Raw genomic sequence first — 16,416 nt, 5'->3', positions numbered from 1 at the left:
ACGCAACATATTTCTAGTGTTGCCAGCAAAGCTTTCACAGTGGCATCATATGGTCTATTTTTTAAAAATCTACCTCTCTGGACTGCATTTGCAGTCATCTATAACAGAATGGTGGTAAAAGAGACCTAACTCACTGTGATCACTGTGACCCAGTACTAGTAGCATTGTTATTTTCTTTCACTTGTCAAAGTTTAAGCAAGTCCCCACTGTATTTCCCGCTTTTTCGATGACAGTAACCAGGAGTAAAAAAACGACCCGACATTAATACATTTAGGACATTTCAGTGCACTGTGTGACTTTATTTCAGTAGGATGCCTGATCTTTCACAAGCCTTCACTTGCCTTCATGCCAAGACTTTTAGTCATGAATCTGTCTGACAAGGGAACGCAGCTTAGACACAATTAGTATATTTTCATAAAGAACATCTGTTTTCTTTGGCACTTAGATTTTCATAAGCTTTGCCTTACCTAATAATTTTAGGTGAGTTTTGTGCATACAAGTAGTAAAAGAAATATAAAAACTAAGTGAGTTAATCTGTCAAGTAGATTTTAAATGTTTGGGACTCCTTAAACAGGGTAATTCCATTGGCTACAAAGAGCAATGTACCCATCTACAAATGACAGCAACTCAGTTCCAATCTACACAAGGTTAAACACAAGCTGTGTAAACAAAAAAAAAAAAAACAAGTTCTCAGGTGAAAACAAACCAAAATTATTATCCACCTCCAAGATGAACTGCTTCTGAGTTACTGCATTCATGTGAAAGCCACCAGGGGGGAAATGGCTTTTGTCTAGAGAAGAATGGGGGGGAAGATGGAAACCCACACTTTTTGAAAAGAACCATAACCTTTCAGAAACCACAGTTTTACATGGGTTACCTAATTACATGCTGTTCCGCCTAATGACTGCATGGAGAGAGGTGAGCAGCACAAAGGCTGCAGGAGCAGGATTCTGAATAGGGGCCCATCATCCATGTAAATTGCAAATTAGAGGCCAGCACAGCGACTCAAAACAAATATTGAGATTGACATGAGCTGCACATTCAAACAGGGGGACTCCACAGAGCCACGCAGAAGAGTGCAGGAGGCGGCTCACGTCTTCCACCGCAGCATGGATGGGGAAATGCCCCAAGAAGGGGAGGCTACCCTCCAGGACACTCGCAGGTAGCAAGCGCCCCATCACTCCCTCTGTGGGGTAACTGACAGTGTGCGGGGTGGCAGCACGACCTCATGAAAGGATTACTTGTCTGCGTGTGTGTGTGCATACATACACACTCATGTGTGTGTGTGTGTGTGTGTGTGTGTGTGTGTGTGTGCAAGCACATGTATGAGAGCAAGCGGATAGAGAGGGCAAAGAACAACCTGCAGTGTCATTCCTCAGCTACTTTCTCCCTTTTATTCTAGACAGTTTTGCCCACTGGCATGACGCTTCATCTCACAGGACAGTAACCAGCCTGGGTGCCTCCAGGTATGCGTTTCCACCTCCGATCTTGCTGTTATTAGGATTTCGGGTGTGTGCCATTATGCTGGCTTTGTCTGTGGGTTCTGGGTATCCAAATTCTGGTCTTCATGCCTGGGAGGCATGTACTTTACTGAACGTATCACAGCCCGGTCCCCCAGGACTTGTCATTTGGAAACTGCTTCTGATTCTTGTACCTCGGTTAGGCAGTAGTGGTTAACGCAGTAGACCCTTCCGAGATCCAGGCCACCCAGTTGAGACGTGTACCCATTTGTAAACCATAATTAGGCCTAAGCAGGACTAGATTCATCCAAAGGACCCAAAGAAGAGGGATGAAGTGTCGCCTTTCTTGCCCCTAGGGTCAGCTGCTATAAACAGGGCTTAGCAGGACACAACTGGCTCTTGGAGTCTCACACACACTGTCAGTCAGAACTGAACAGCCAAGCTATGGGGCAGAAGGCTTTTTATGAGGAGATGTGGGGGTCTGTGTCTAGCTCACCTGAAGGAAATTGAGCTTTCTATTTATAGTTGGGCCTCCAATTGTAATTACAACCATGAACTCTGCACCTTGGATTCAGCTATAGGCTAAGAATATTTGCAAAAGAAAACTACGTAGTAAGTGCTCTGGATAATCTAGACGTGGCTTAAAACATGGCTGCAGATATGTGAACCTCATATGCAAATAATACTCTACTTTATATAAAATATCTGAGCTCCCATGAATTTATGTTTATATAAAAATCCTAAGCCCACTCGCATGGATACCAGTGCAAGACTGTATGTAAACCAACAAACTCTCCATTTGTACTTGAGGATCCATGTTTAATAACACTAGTGATGTCCATTAATAGTTTTCTGCAGAGTTATATCTGTCCTTTATGACTCCCAGTAAGGAAGTCGTGTCTACCAATATTCTGGCTCCAGATTTTGTCCGTGTCTCACCGTGTTCGGCTCTACCTTGGCCTCATATTTTCATGTACTTCTGTTTTCTCCTAGTCTCCATGTATTGTCTTCATCCAGTATTTCTGCTTCTGCTGCGTGAGAGCCATGTCCTTTTCATGTAGTGTGCTCAGTGTGTCAGTACTGTACTAAATAGTGTCTGCACATTCTCTTTAAATCCTGCCCCATCCCTGCTGGGGATTGTCTGGACTCAACTGGCCCCATCAACACTTCTTCCAGGACTGGAACCACGTCCTCCCAGCACTCCCTTCATTTTTTAGTTATGGGTTAGAATGGGCTGATAAAAGGAATGCTCACGGGATTTGGGAAGTAGAAGAAAAATGGAGGCTTTGCTCTCCGAGTACAGGCAGACACAGCAAGCTCTTCAGGTTATATAATGGTCCTTGGTTAGGGCATTCAAACACTGATCAAGAGTGAAGCCTGCCCACCTGGAAGGGGAGGTAATGCACTTGGAGAGCAGAGAAAGGCTCAGACGATGCCAAGCACTGTGCAAGCAGGAAGACCTGAAGGCAACAAATCCAACTGGACCAAAACTTTGCTACTCTAGTGAAGAACCAAACAGTTCTTGGGGACAAAACTAGACAAGAAAGAAGACTTCTTTTTGTGGTGGAAGGTAAATTAGTAATGCAGCTACAGAGAGTTATAAGGGAAATCAAAGTTTAATGCTCTTAGGGAAACTTTATAACCATTAAAAATGTCACTATCATTAGAGCACCTTTCCAGGTACCATCAAATTGGCGCATGGTCTGCGATTGTTTTGTTTCTCTAAGCAGTGCAGACGAAATGCAGCACCTCATGCATACTAGCAAGTGTCGCTTACTAAACCACAGCCTTCTGAAATCCCTCTTTACTCTCACTTAAACATTGTTTTCTATGAGAGAATAAAAATGTTTTAAACATAAGTAGAGTCCTGGTCTGATGCTATACAGCAGACAGAAAAAATAATTTCAATTCCTAAAAGACAGAATAAACTACAGTTACAAATAGAACAGTCTATCAGTATTGCTAAGTTATTAGACAGCTGATAAGCATTGTTTTATTGACAATTAGATGTCATCGCCGTCGTAACCTCCCACAGGAGAAGAGGTAACCCTAATGGTTCTTTCTGAGAAGTGAAGCAAATACTGCTCTTACTGCTAACCCTGAATTACTGTTATTGTAAGCCACATGGAGAAGTTCAGAAAACCACCATCATTTCCTAGTATCATTTTGCTGAATTAGCTGCAAGCTTTTTCATTTTCTGACGGTAGAGAAACTTAACTGTTGATAAGTTTTCATTAATCTTAAGAGAGTGCATGCATCATACTTGGGAAGAAACATCACGTCTCCAGCTTGCCTCACTGAGCACTGTCACACACATTGACGGCTAGCACTGCAGACCTAGGAAAACCGGCCACTTCTGCCACAACCTGGAGAACTAAACCAGCTACTTGTGACCCACTGCAGGGTGACTGGCTGAGTCCTGCCTATGTAAGATGGATGAGAAGTAATAATGGAACTGAGGTTTTCATTACAAGCCCATCTTTTGAGGGAAATCACAGGAGAAAAAAAAAATCAACTCCTGTTTCTCTAATTACATTAGAAAAATGTTCCACAGGCACATCCCTTAAATTATAAAAGGATTTAGATTGGCCAGTTTGAATCATTTTTTGATGATAGTATCAACAAGAGAAAGGTTTGGAGACAGTTTTGAATGTGCCTCTCTGCCCTAACACCCTCTTCATATTTATTTCATACTGACTTGGCCCTCTGAACAATTGAATTTCTTTTTATTTGTCCTAGTTAACTGTCATGTCACCCTAAACTCTCAAATCACCTCTCATAGCTGGAGGAAGGCCAGATAGGCCTACTATTTCATGAGGTAAGAAATCTCCGTGGAGCTCTTCGCAGAGATAGTCTCACCTAAAACTGCCCCCTTGGAGGCGAGTATGGCGCCGCACCCGCCTGAGAGATGTGAAAGCTCTGCTCTGCGCACAGTGACTTGTCTGCGCTCATCCATGCTGCTGGCGAAGCAAGCATTTTCACTGCAGTCTAACATGTGCTCTACTGGAGACACATGAGAGCAGTCGCTTTTCCTCTCCCGTGATCTCTCCCTAACTTTTCCAGTTATGCAAGAGGTTACCACTGCCCACCCTAAATACTGCTCACCTTACAACTTCTAGTACAAGTTCTGAGAATCTTGTTAGACTGCCAGAATCTTTTGGTTTTTTTTTTGCAAGTCTTTAGAAAGAAAGAAGGAAAACTGTAAGAAGAAATCACCCTCTTTGGCCCAATGAAGAGCATCCTTCTAAGAGGTAAGGCCAGAAAAGCAAGAGCAAGAAGGTTCCAGAACACTGCTGCCCAGTCTCTTGCCTCACAGATCTTGGAAAACCTACTTGATTTTTATGGATAAACAAAAAGCTAACAGTTTGACTTTCACTGTTCATAGGACAATACAATTCACTTTATTTTTATTATTACATACACACACACACACATACACACTCAGAAGCGTGTACATACCTATGCCATCACATATGTGTGGAGGTCAGAGGTAGGTCTTTCCTTTCTACCATGTGGGTCACAGAGATGTGACTCAGGTCATCAGGCTTGACAACAAATGCCTTTACCCATAATGTCATTTTCCTAGTGCCCAGCTTTTATTCTATATTAAGGCGTTTATGTCCAAACAGTAAAATGACATTCTCCATTGCAAAAGAGTAATTCTACTAAATTCTACTGGGAAATTCTGAATCACAGTTCTTCGGGCTGAGGTTTCCTGGGAGATTATATTTTATGTTTTATAACTGGCCCTGAAACAGGAAGTGTATGGCCCAGCTCTCCTTGTGGGTTCCAAGGCCGGTGTTACATTTTATACTCTAAGGACAGCAAATGTATTATTCTATGAGGCTTGACTTGGGAAGAATATAAACTACCTCAAGGTAGAATACAAATATCATTTTCACCTTAAATCTGAGTAAATAGTCTTACAGTTTCTAAATCCTATTATATGTACAAACTTTGCATGTAAAGGTTGAGCCAAGTCGACAGAGGAATGTAAGTAAACACATCCTTTTCCCATATGTACACAGTATTGAATGGAGGAGAAAGAGGCTTTATGCTCTAGTCCCTCCATTCCTCAATCACAGACCTTTTAAAGGAAAAGGGAGTTAAAATAAAAGCCTGAGTTTTATGATAAGGAACTTTGGTATTTGAGTTTCAGTGAACTACAGAGTTAGACCAGGCTTCTGCAGATCCATGGACTATGAGCCTGAGCCCAGAGCCCCAAGCAGAGCCCACCAGCCCACATCCTAATTCCCAGCCTTGCATTTGAATTCAAGGTCTTTTCAGTGGGAACTCCAAGATCTGAATTACTTTTTCCTGCAGAGCACCTGGACTTAGATAACTTGCATTGCTCCCACCATTTCATTCTCATTTAAAAAATGACTAATTGCCAGTGGCCTTTCAGAGAGGTAGTAATATAACAGAAAAGGTAGAATTAAGAGTCTAGATTCTATAGTACAGCTTGAGATCAGGGATGGAGATACCTCCAGACGATCTGTTGTTGTGCAGGATTGTTTTAGCAATTCTGGGTTTTTTGTTTTTCCATTTGAAATTGAGAATTGTTCTTTCAAGGTCTGTAAAGAATTGTGTTGGTATTTTGATGAACGTAAGCTATACTACAGAGCAATAGTAATAAAAACTGCATGGTGCTGGCATAGAAACAGAATGATGGATCAATGGAATGAAATAAAAGACCCGGAAGTAAACCCACATACCTACAGATACTTGATTTTTGACAAAGAAGCCAAAACTGTACAATGGAAATACATCTTCAACAAACAGTACTGGTCTAACTGGATGTCTACATGTAGAAAAATGAAAATAGATCCATACTTATCACCCTGCACAAAACTAAAGTCCAAGTAGATCACAGACCTCAACATAAAACCGGGCACACTAAACCTGTTAGAAGAAAAAGTGGGAAAGAGCTTTGAACTCATTGGCACAGGAGACAACTTCCTGAACAGAACACCAACAGCATAGTCTCTAAGAGCAACAATCAATAAATGGGACCTCATGAAACTGAAAAGCTTCTGTAAAGCAAAGGACACCGTCATCAGAACAGAACGACTGCCTACAGATTGGGAAAGGATCTTCACCAACCCTATATCTGGCAGAGGGCTAATATCCAGTATGTATAAAGAACTCAAGAAGTTAAACAGCAACAAATCAAGTAATCCAATTAAAAAATGGGGTACAGAGCTAAACAGAGAATTCTCAATAGGAGAACATCAAATGGCAGAGAAACAATTAAAGAAATGTTAAATGTCCTTAGTCATCAGGGAAATGCAAATCAAAACGACCCTGAGATTTCACCTTACACCCATCAGAATGGCTAAGATGAATAACTCAAGTAACAACACATGCTGGAGAGGTTGTGGAGAAAGGGGAACCCTCTTCTACTGCTGGTGGGAATGTAAACTTGTACAACCTCTTTGGAAATCAATCTGGTGCTTTTTCAGACAACTAGGAATAGTGCTTCCTCAAGATCAGCTATACCACTCCGAGGCATATATCTAAAATATGCTCAAGTATACAACAAGGACATTTGCTCAACCATAGTTGTAGCAGCTTTATTCAGAATAGCCAGAACCTGGAAACAACCCAGATGTCCCTCAGTTGAGGAATGGATACAGAAATTGTGGTACATTTACACAGTGGAATACTACTCAGCAATTAAAAACAAGGAAATCATGAAATTTGTAGGCAAATGTTGGGAACTAGAAAAGATCATCCTGAGTGAGGTATCCCAGAAGCAGAAAGACACACATGAAAAATACTCACTCATTTATATTTATATTTATATTTATATTTAATGAGTGGATATTAGGCAAATAATATAGGAAAAACATACTAAAATCTGTTTACCTAAAGAAGCTAATCAAGGAGGATCCTGGGTAAGATGATCAATCCTTACTCAGAAACACAAATGGGATGGACATCGGAAGAGGGAGAAAACAGGGAACAGGACAGGAGCCTACCATAGAGGGCCTCTGAAAGACTCTACCCAGCAAGGTATCAAAGCAGATGCTGAGACTCATAGCCAAACTTTTTGCAGAGTGCAGGGAATCTTATGAAAGGTGAAGATATAAAGACCTGGAGGGGATTGGAGCTCCACAAGGAGAGCAACAGAACCAAGAAATCTGGACCCAGGGGTCTTTTCTGAGACTGATATTCAAACCAAGGACCATGCATGGAGATAACCTATGGCCCCTAGACCCCCTGCACAGATGTAGCTCATGGCCACACAATATCCAAGTGGGTTTCCTAGTAAGGAGCATAGGGTCTGTCTCTGACATGAACTCAGTGGCTGGATCTTTGATCACCTCCCCCTGATGGGGGCAGCCTTACCAGGCCACAGAGGAAGACAATGCAGCCAGTCCTGATGAGACCTGATAAGCTAGGGTCAGATGGAAGGGGAGGAGGACCTCCTCTATCAGTGGAATTGGGCAGGCACATGGGAGGAGATGTGGGAGGGTGGGTGGGATTGGTGGGGATGGGGGGGGAGGCTACAGCTGGGATACAATGTAAATAAATTGTAATTAATAAAAAAATAAATAAAATTTAAAAAGAGTTTAGATTCTTTTGTTCTGATTTCATTTGTCTATAAAATAGGACTCAACACAGCATTTTTTTAAGAACTGGAAATGACCAGTCTTGGCACAGTGCCTAGTACGTTGCCAAGTTGGGTAAGTGGTAGTTATGAATATTCTAGTCCCCCTATAAGCAAAGAATGCTTGCAAGCCTTTCCCCTAGAATAATAGCCCTGCTGATAATTGCAGAACCTAGCTTCTTCAGCTCCTACCAGCATTAAGGCGTCCATGAGAATGTTTTGGTTTAGGCAAATGGCTGATGTGTTTGGGTCATTATGTCAAGCCTCACTCCGATTTTCACATAAACACTGACCTGATGAAATTTAATATCAAGTAACCATATATGCCCTGCACAAAAAGTGCTATAGTGTTTGAGCCTGAAGTCCCCCCTCCTGCCACCCCACAGCCTCTGCTTTGGATGCTCGGTGACTTGGAGCATTCAGGAAATGGGGCCTGGACAACAGAATTAGATGGGTTGGGGCAAGATTCTGAATGCTACTTCTGTCCCTGGATCCAGTCTAGATGTCCCTGCTTTCTAGTCTGCGACCATGTAAACACTTACACTTTGTACCCCTGCCGTGGATGCAGCCACTCCAGAACCATGCCTTTCTTACAACACGGACCACAATTTCTCTAAGACCATAAGCCAAGTAGCTCCTTACTCCCAAAAGTTGCTTGTGTTGACCACCTGGTGCTGAGAATGACAACTAAAACAGAGACACTCTGCAAGCTAGGCCCCAAATGCAATCAGCAGAATGAACTGCTTATTTTAAAAGGAATTTCTGGATTTATATAGACCTCACAAAGAAGGCCATGTGGTAGGGCAGGCTCTGTGTGAGATGACAAAAAAAGCACCAGGAACGTTTCTAAGAAGGTGTGGAGGACTTCCCGACCCACACAGGACAGGATGTATCAACACCAACACCAACCCATTAAGAACTAACCAGCTGTTCACACATTTTTTGGAGACCAGAAAATTTACAATTCTGCTATAATTTCAGGAGAAAATATGTGTCTAGGCCATGGTAATAGTGGTAAAATGCATGGAAGCCTTAAAGGACCAGGTAACTTAAAACCAAAGAAGGAATGTGTTGTCTTTAACTAGCTTCTTCCCTCCTGGCGTTTGCTTCTAAGCCATCAGGAACCTGCATTTGGAGTTCATATCTGTTAGGCCTTACATTTAACAATTTGAATCTTACAAGCATTCCAAAAGAAAGTGCAGTTAAGGAACCCCAAACGTGAGAATTTTGGTTTCTTTAAAAACATAGAAATGTTATGTGAAGATGTTTTTGCTTTAATTCCAGGTGTGAGGCATGGAGCTGCTTCAGATATTCCACAGTAGCAAACTATGGTTCATGCCGTGCTCTGGCAGGGGTGTGACTTTGCCAGCTGCAGATGGTTACATTTGGAATTCTGGGGACCCTTCAGAGGGTAAATAAATGCCAGAGCCCCAAGAGAGGCAGTGGTTGTGGCTGCCCCTGCAGCTGCTGGTGCTGTTTTTCTGTTGACGCTGTTTTCAGGAATGACTGGTTGCTGGATAGAGATACCACGACAGTGAAGGTCAAACTAGCCGCAAGGAACTCGGTGTCCCTAATCAGCAGGAAGCAGTCTAACACCCCCTCTCCCCTCTAACCTTCTTTTTCTCCTACCCAGTGCTGGGCGTCGGAAGGGGTAGAGGTGGTGTGGGGAGGCAGGAAAAACAACCCATAAAAGTAGCCAAAAGTCCGGCTGCACCAAGATAGAGTTTTAATTTCTGGGGCCACTGATGGCAGTTGAGCTTTCTTCCAGTGCCCCTGCCATTCTGCAGCAGAGGCACAAACTTCCACATAATATCAAGGAAGTTCAGTAAATGCTGATAACCAAACTGCTCACAGAATCCACATTTGTCCTATTCAAAGCAAATTTTACAATGCCTGAAATGCCTCACAATTTAACGGTGTTCAACAAAAGATTTAATGACAGTTATTATAACGATTCAAATAAAAATGTAAAAGTTCTTGTGAATAGTGCCATAATATTTTAATATCAATGAAATAATCCTAAATCTGTTATTTTTTTCCAGAAAAATTGTAAAGAATGAGCTTGCTTACATTACTCTGGTGTCTGTTGACCTCCATGGCATGTCTGACCTCTGGTGGTTCCTTCATGTGGGCGTAATCAGAGAAGCCTTTCTCAGCATCATGCTTCTGCTTGTAGGCAACCTTCAAATGCACATATAGATTAGAACCAATTTAGAGGTGTGTTAAACTCTCTGCTTTAAATTCTTCTGTTTCACTGGCTGACAGTTAAATTTTCCTGAGTGTTTGTAACAATACCCATAACGCTCTCAGCTCTGCAGTTTAGATTCATAACTCAAAACTTGCAGTTTATCTCAAAGAGGCCCTTAAAAAAAAGGTTGAAAACCTCAATTGTATTCATCTGTCTTAAATCCTTGCTTCAATTTGGGGAAATCCTCAATGACTGAGAGCTTGCAGGGCTACAAATGGCCACGGATCAATTTTTGAGGAAGCAACTGAGTAAGTGGAGGGCAATAAAATGTACCAAACTGGTTTACTTTTAAATACATATTTTAATTATTTTTAATTATGTGGGAGTTGGGGTACAGATGCCCAAGAAGGCCAGAGGCATCAGATACTCCCAGAACAAGAGTTACCCCTTGTTGTGGGTGCTGGACTGGAACTCCAGTCCCCTGCAAAATCCATATGCACTCTTAGCCACTGAGCCATCTCTCCAGTGCCATGGAGAGATGGTTCTGATTTTACGTAGACACAAATGGTTGGCTGGTATGATATGGCAGATGATCTGATAATCTACATTAAATCCCCCAATTTGGGAGAATATTTAACGTACAGGCAAAACGTCTTCCCTAAGGGATACCATCAGTCCTACCCACTGCCTGCCCGTTGTCACCATTCTCGGTTTGTTCTTCACTGAGCTGGAGAGGGGATGTGATACAGATGCCTCAGGAGGTGACACAGTCAACCCTGACAACAAGACTGGAAATGAAAGGAAGCCATACAGGAAATCTTCCCTTGTTCTCGGCTTTTGCCATGAGCCTATTTATGTCCTTCACAATTCCTGTTTGGTATTTAATTTTTGTATAATCACCTATTATCTGTCCTCCCTCACTGAAACACACAACTGTTCAACTCCCTAAAGGAACCCCACAATAGCATCTGGGAAAAACAAAATCAGTATCAATGAATAACTAACCAACAAATTAACAAGTGAATAAATGAATGCATTTTTATGCAATAACTGCATAAAAAAGCAAAATCAATTTTAGCATGTTAAGTGAACTTAAAATTGCTTGATACAAGGAAATAAAGGTAAATAAAATGAGTACTAGGACAGTATTCAGCAATAATGAAACAGAGTCTGCTGTCAGTGAAAAGAATATAGTCAAACTTAAGAAAGAATTTGTCACCAATATGAGCTCCTTGGAAGCTATTCTGATATCTTACACATCTTTTAATATCCTGTGCTTATCGGAGTAAATAACACAGAGTAGAAATGCAATAAACTTTTAGTAAATGAATGAACAAATGGGTTTATTCAGTATTCTCATAAAGTTACACTCCCTGCAGGAGTATAAACAGAACTGGCTACCATTTAACATTGTTAATGCAGAAGTCAAAATTATTAAAGTGGTAAGAAGAGGGCTATTTTTCATAAGTAGCCATTGAATCTGACCATCTTTAAAAGTAGAGCTATCAACACTTGAATGGACAATCTGGCTCCACAGTTAAGTCTTCTTGAGAACTTGTGCTACTAAAAACAGCTTTCACACTGGGATGTCACAAACCCTAAATATTGTTAAGCTTTGTTGAAAGTTGTTCCTTTAATCAAACCCCAACCTGTGTCCCCAGAGCTGGGTCTGTGTAGATGCAGAGAGGAAAACTAGCTGATAATACAGAGCTTCCCATGTGAGCAGACAGCGTTCACTGGCTTCCAAGCCTCTAGACTGTCCACATGGACTCAGGGCTGAACCTCTCTGCACTTTCCAAGGTGCTCACAAGATCCAACTGCCAATTGATCCACCTCTTTCCTAGAATACTGATATTGATCTGACTCAATCTCATGAGAATTTATGTAATTAAATCCTGGTTATAATCTTCCAATTTCCAGAAGATATTAACACAGCTCTAGGTCATTTTTCTTTTGCTGGCTGTGTGGGAATTTCTGATAATTAACATACTTAAGTCAGATTCAGTCCTATCTAATCAGGTTCCTGTACCTAATCCTGTACATTTGGTTGATTACTAAGACTCAAACATAGCACTTCATATATTCCAGGCTCAATTCATCTTGCTACAATGTGTCCCTCAGTTTACTCCAAAAGACACATAATTATGACGAACATCTTCATGTTTTCAGCAATTACTTAAGTAAGAAACCTCCACATAGGTTGACAGTCTATTATAACACCTACTTATGTTTTATATTATGCCTCTGAGGAAACGGAGGATTTAATGGGTGGCCAAGTCAATAAAACCACGAAAAACTTCCATGAGATTTGCTCCTTCCTCTTAAATAAAAAGAGCCAGCATGTGTCTATTCCCTCTTTTGATGAGTGCTTGCTATATTCTGCATTTTAGACTGAATACCACACTTGTGAATTCATAAACATAACTAGTGCAGCCCATCATTTTGTGAGTTATCATGGACATAGTGACTCATCCAGAAACAATTTGAAAAAGCACTCTTTCTTAAAGAGGATACATAATTTTCTACTTCAGCTTTAAAATAGTCATTTCATTTATAGCTGCGACTATGCACAGCTTTAAAACTGAGCTTGCATCAAGCTGGAGGCAGTTGAACTTTAATTTATTATAGCAATTTTCTTCCTTTAAATAGCTAATGGAAATGATGTCAAGCTTATACGTTTTCTGATAAATTTAATTTTTTAAGGGTTTGTCATTTTGTAATGTTTCCGTAACTATTTTCCTCACAGTGGAGCTGCACAGCCGAATCAGAGTACACTGTCAACAGTTTCATGTTCTATATGAACATGCTTGAATGGCAGTATTTTTACAGTTATCTCATGTATTTTATCTTTTAGTAGATATTTTTGAGTCAGTGCAATGTGTCTGAGGCTGACATAGAACTTACTATATTGCTAGCATGACCTTGAACTTTGATTCTCCTATTTCTCTCCTCAGTGCTGGGATTACAGGTTTTACTTCCATAGATTTTTGCATTACATGCAGACACACACACACCTACCTGACACCTATGAACTGCAGACACAGAAGCCTATGGCCGCCGCTGACACAAACGTAGACTCACCTAAGTCTGCTCAGTTCTAGTGACGGAAGTACCTGTGATCACTGCTGTGGTACAGGAGTATTCAGCAGGCACATGTCATTCCATTCTTGGCTTTCTTTAGAATCTTTATTTTTATCTAACTCATAAATTGGTCTCCCATAAACATTAGAACTCTCTTTCTCTCATTTCTTCCCACCAATCACCTTGTTGAAGAAAGTGTGAACCTAGCTCAGTTTCCCTTTCAGGCTAGTTACCAGGTGGAAATGGCTGTTTTGGTGATTCTGAGTTACAATCGTGCGGAAGAGCTATCACAATACGGGTTCATTTTCACTTCAGAAGTGTTTGGAAAACTTCTCCCTTAAAGTGAGCCAAATTATAAGGCATTCTGAATGTGCTCCTTCTCTCAAATCCCTTATAGTACACTCCAAACTAGAATGCACTGCCACTTTTTGACTAGGTACTTTATTTTCTTCATAGCGCAGATGACAAACTGACAAACTTGGGTTTAGCATTCAATAGTATATGCAACCAGATTTCATAGAAGAGACTATGAAGGGCAAGAGACAGTGGGCTGTAAAAGTAACCAGTGAGACACTTGCTATTTAAGTCCAAGGATATCACAACTCTGATCCTACATGACCAAAGTTAAAACTTAATTATCACACACAAGCACTTGCAAGTAATCCATCTGCTTTCTTAATGGATGCATATAAACCTAAAGAAACATCATTACAGGTTTGTCAGCCTTTGGAACAGAAGTCTTATGAAGAACCAGAAGTTCTCTCGTACAGAAAGCCAGAAGTTAATCAGAGGGGAAGTGCTCATATCTTGCTATGCACTCAAGTCCACCTATTGTGGACACCTAGTGTGTCTATCATAGGAGGAAATGGTGATAATGTGCATGGTAACTTATTCTGACAAACACATTATCAATCCTAATATGTCCTCTATGAACTATTTTTCATGTTACATGCTATGTTGCAAGGTTCGATATGCTTACCTGGAAGGTGAGAAAACCTGCACTGGAAAACAACAACTAGAATCCAAGCACCTGCCTGAGTTTGAGTTTCTATTGCTGCTGTGACACACCATGATCAAAGCACCTTGGGGAGGAAAAGGTTTGTCTGGGTTACATTTCCACAGCACTGTTTATCATCGAAGGAAGTCAGGGCAGGAACATGGAGGCAGGAGCTGATGCTGAGGCCAGAGAGGGGTGAGACTTACTGGTTTGCTCATGACGGCATGCTCAGTCTGCTTTCTTATAGAACCCAGGACCACCAGGCATGGATTGCCCCACCCACAAAGAGCTAGGCCCTTGCCCATCAATCACTAATTAAGAAAATGCTCTATGGCCTTGCTTACAGCCCCATCTTAGGGAAGAATTCTCTCAACTGAGATGCCTTTTTTCTTTTTCAGATGAGTTTAGCCTGTGTGGAGCTGACATAAAACTATCCAGCACATATCCCAAAGTATTACCTCACCAAGCACAAACATAAGAATGCACTCTTTTTCTCTCTTAAATAATTGTTACTTGTCCCACATCAAATGTTGTGCTGTAATTATGTGCTTTGTTAAGTAGCCCATATCATCAACAAATTACTAAGTGACCAGATGTTGGCAGGGCAAGTAAAGGACATCCTCAACACAGTCAGCCATGCAGAACCTCTCCATTGCTTATTTTTAGACTCATCTTGCATAGTTGAGATAGAGTCACTGCCAAGCTGAGGACATGGTAGATGCTTAAATTTATAATAATGAATTACTTAAAGATGTTCTAAGAAGGGTTCCATGCTTAGCATTTTTCCAGAGTAATCCTTTTGGGGATTACTTGAAACTCAAGGCAACTTCTACTTAAAAATAAAAAGAATCTAATGAAGAAAGTAAATTTCCTGAAACAAGGCCTCTGGCACATGACTTTATAATGACAGCACTTCGGAGGCTGAAGTGCGAGGATTCTGAGCTGAAGTTCTACCGAGTGTGGGGCCAGCCTGGGCTACATTTGAGGCTGTCTCAAAAAAAAAATTAAATGTATTTTAAAACAGAACTAAATCTGACTGATAAGAAAGCAAGGAGTAGGATGGGCAGGAGAGATGAAGAATCAGCACGTGCTGAGGATCCCAATTTGCAGATTAGCTAGCTGTGCTTGTGTTGTGGCTCTGGTTTTCCCTGGATGCGTAAATCCTATTTTCAGCCTCTGTGCTTGTTTCTACAACCCTACAGGGGGATGCCTTGTGGAGCTGTTGAGAGGGTAAATGGACAAAAGTGAGAGGTACACAGAACAGCACCTGGCCCAGGTAATGCTGTGTGTTATCACAGACCTTCTCTACACAGGAAGACAGAAACTATGCAGACGGAAGTTTATCCTTAGGAAGAAAATCAACATACATTCAACTGAATGTATAGTTCATAGGTGATGGGGAATGCTCCAAGTACAGAGCAGGAAATGAGTCAGAAGAGGCTCGTTCACAAAGTTCAGAGGGCCAAAAAAAACAGAGTACAGACCACCACCAACAGCATTGCTGTCATCATCACAGTCATCATCATCATCAGATTGCAATGTGGAAAAAAAAACCAATGAGCCATTTGCAATGTGATGAAAACAATGAGCCAGAAAGCATCAAAATATTCTAGTTTGAAATTCTGTAGCTAGAAATTCAGGAGATGGAGAACATTCAGAATGCCTTACCTGTCAATCTCTTTTAAGAAAAAAAAAAATCAGCCCCCTACACTCGTGGGCTTGAAATGAGTTCTCATGATGACAGCGCTTCTATTTTTCTGCAAGTTAAAATCACTGAAATAACAACTTCAACCTGCTGGAGTTCCTGGGCAGGGTTGTTGATGGCCTAACAGGAAACACATGCCATAGAATAGGGTGTTCCTGAAGCATTGGCTTGGCAGAGGGAGCAAGATTCTGTGCATGTCCCCAATCCAGCCACCACCTGCTTCCCTGACTTTGTAAATTCTACTGAAATGTTCTTGGCTTTGGGATCATACAGGAAATCAGAGACTCATTTGATAGTAGCTAGCAAAAGCCCACCTATGAGACTGTCTGGATGATGTTGCAATCAGATCTTTAAAGAGCAATGAATGGGACA

The 16,416-nt window shown here is 41.3% G+C and overlaps 1 protein-coding gene across 2 annotated transcripts in view; it reads right to left on the bottom strand.

The window, feature by feature from the left end:
- The window catches only part of Nebl (nebulette), a 353,920-nt gene that overhangs the window by 84,743 nt on the left and 252,761 nt on the right, over window positions 1-16,416 (bottom strand). Inside the window, exon 10 of one of the 2 annotated variants that reach the window (XM_060372754.1) lies at window positions 10,144-10,254. The exons of the other annotated variant lie outside the window; for it this stretch is intronic. Coding sequence (XP_060228737.1) covers window positions 10,144-10,254 — 111 coding nt within the window. The remainder of the gene's footprint in view (window positions 1-10,143; window positions 10,255-16,416) is intronic. 2 annotated transcript variants of the gene reach the window in all.

Source organism: Meriones unguiculatus, chromosome 19, assembly GCF_030254825.1.
Source record: "Meriones unguiculatus strain TT.TT164.6M chromosome 19, Bangor_MerUng_6.1, whole genome shotgun sequence".
In the NCBI taxonomy this organism is placed as follows: Eukaryota; Metazoa; Chordata; class Mammalia; order Rodentia; family Muridae; genus Meriones; species Meriones unguiculatus.
Note: the sequence above shows the minus strand (reverse complement) of the source record. Positions and strands in the feature narration are given on the sequence as shown.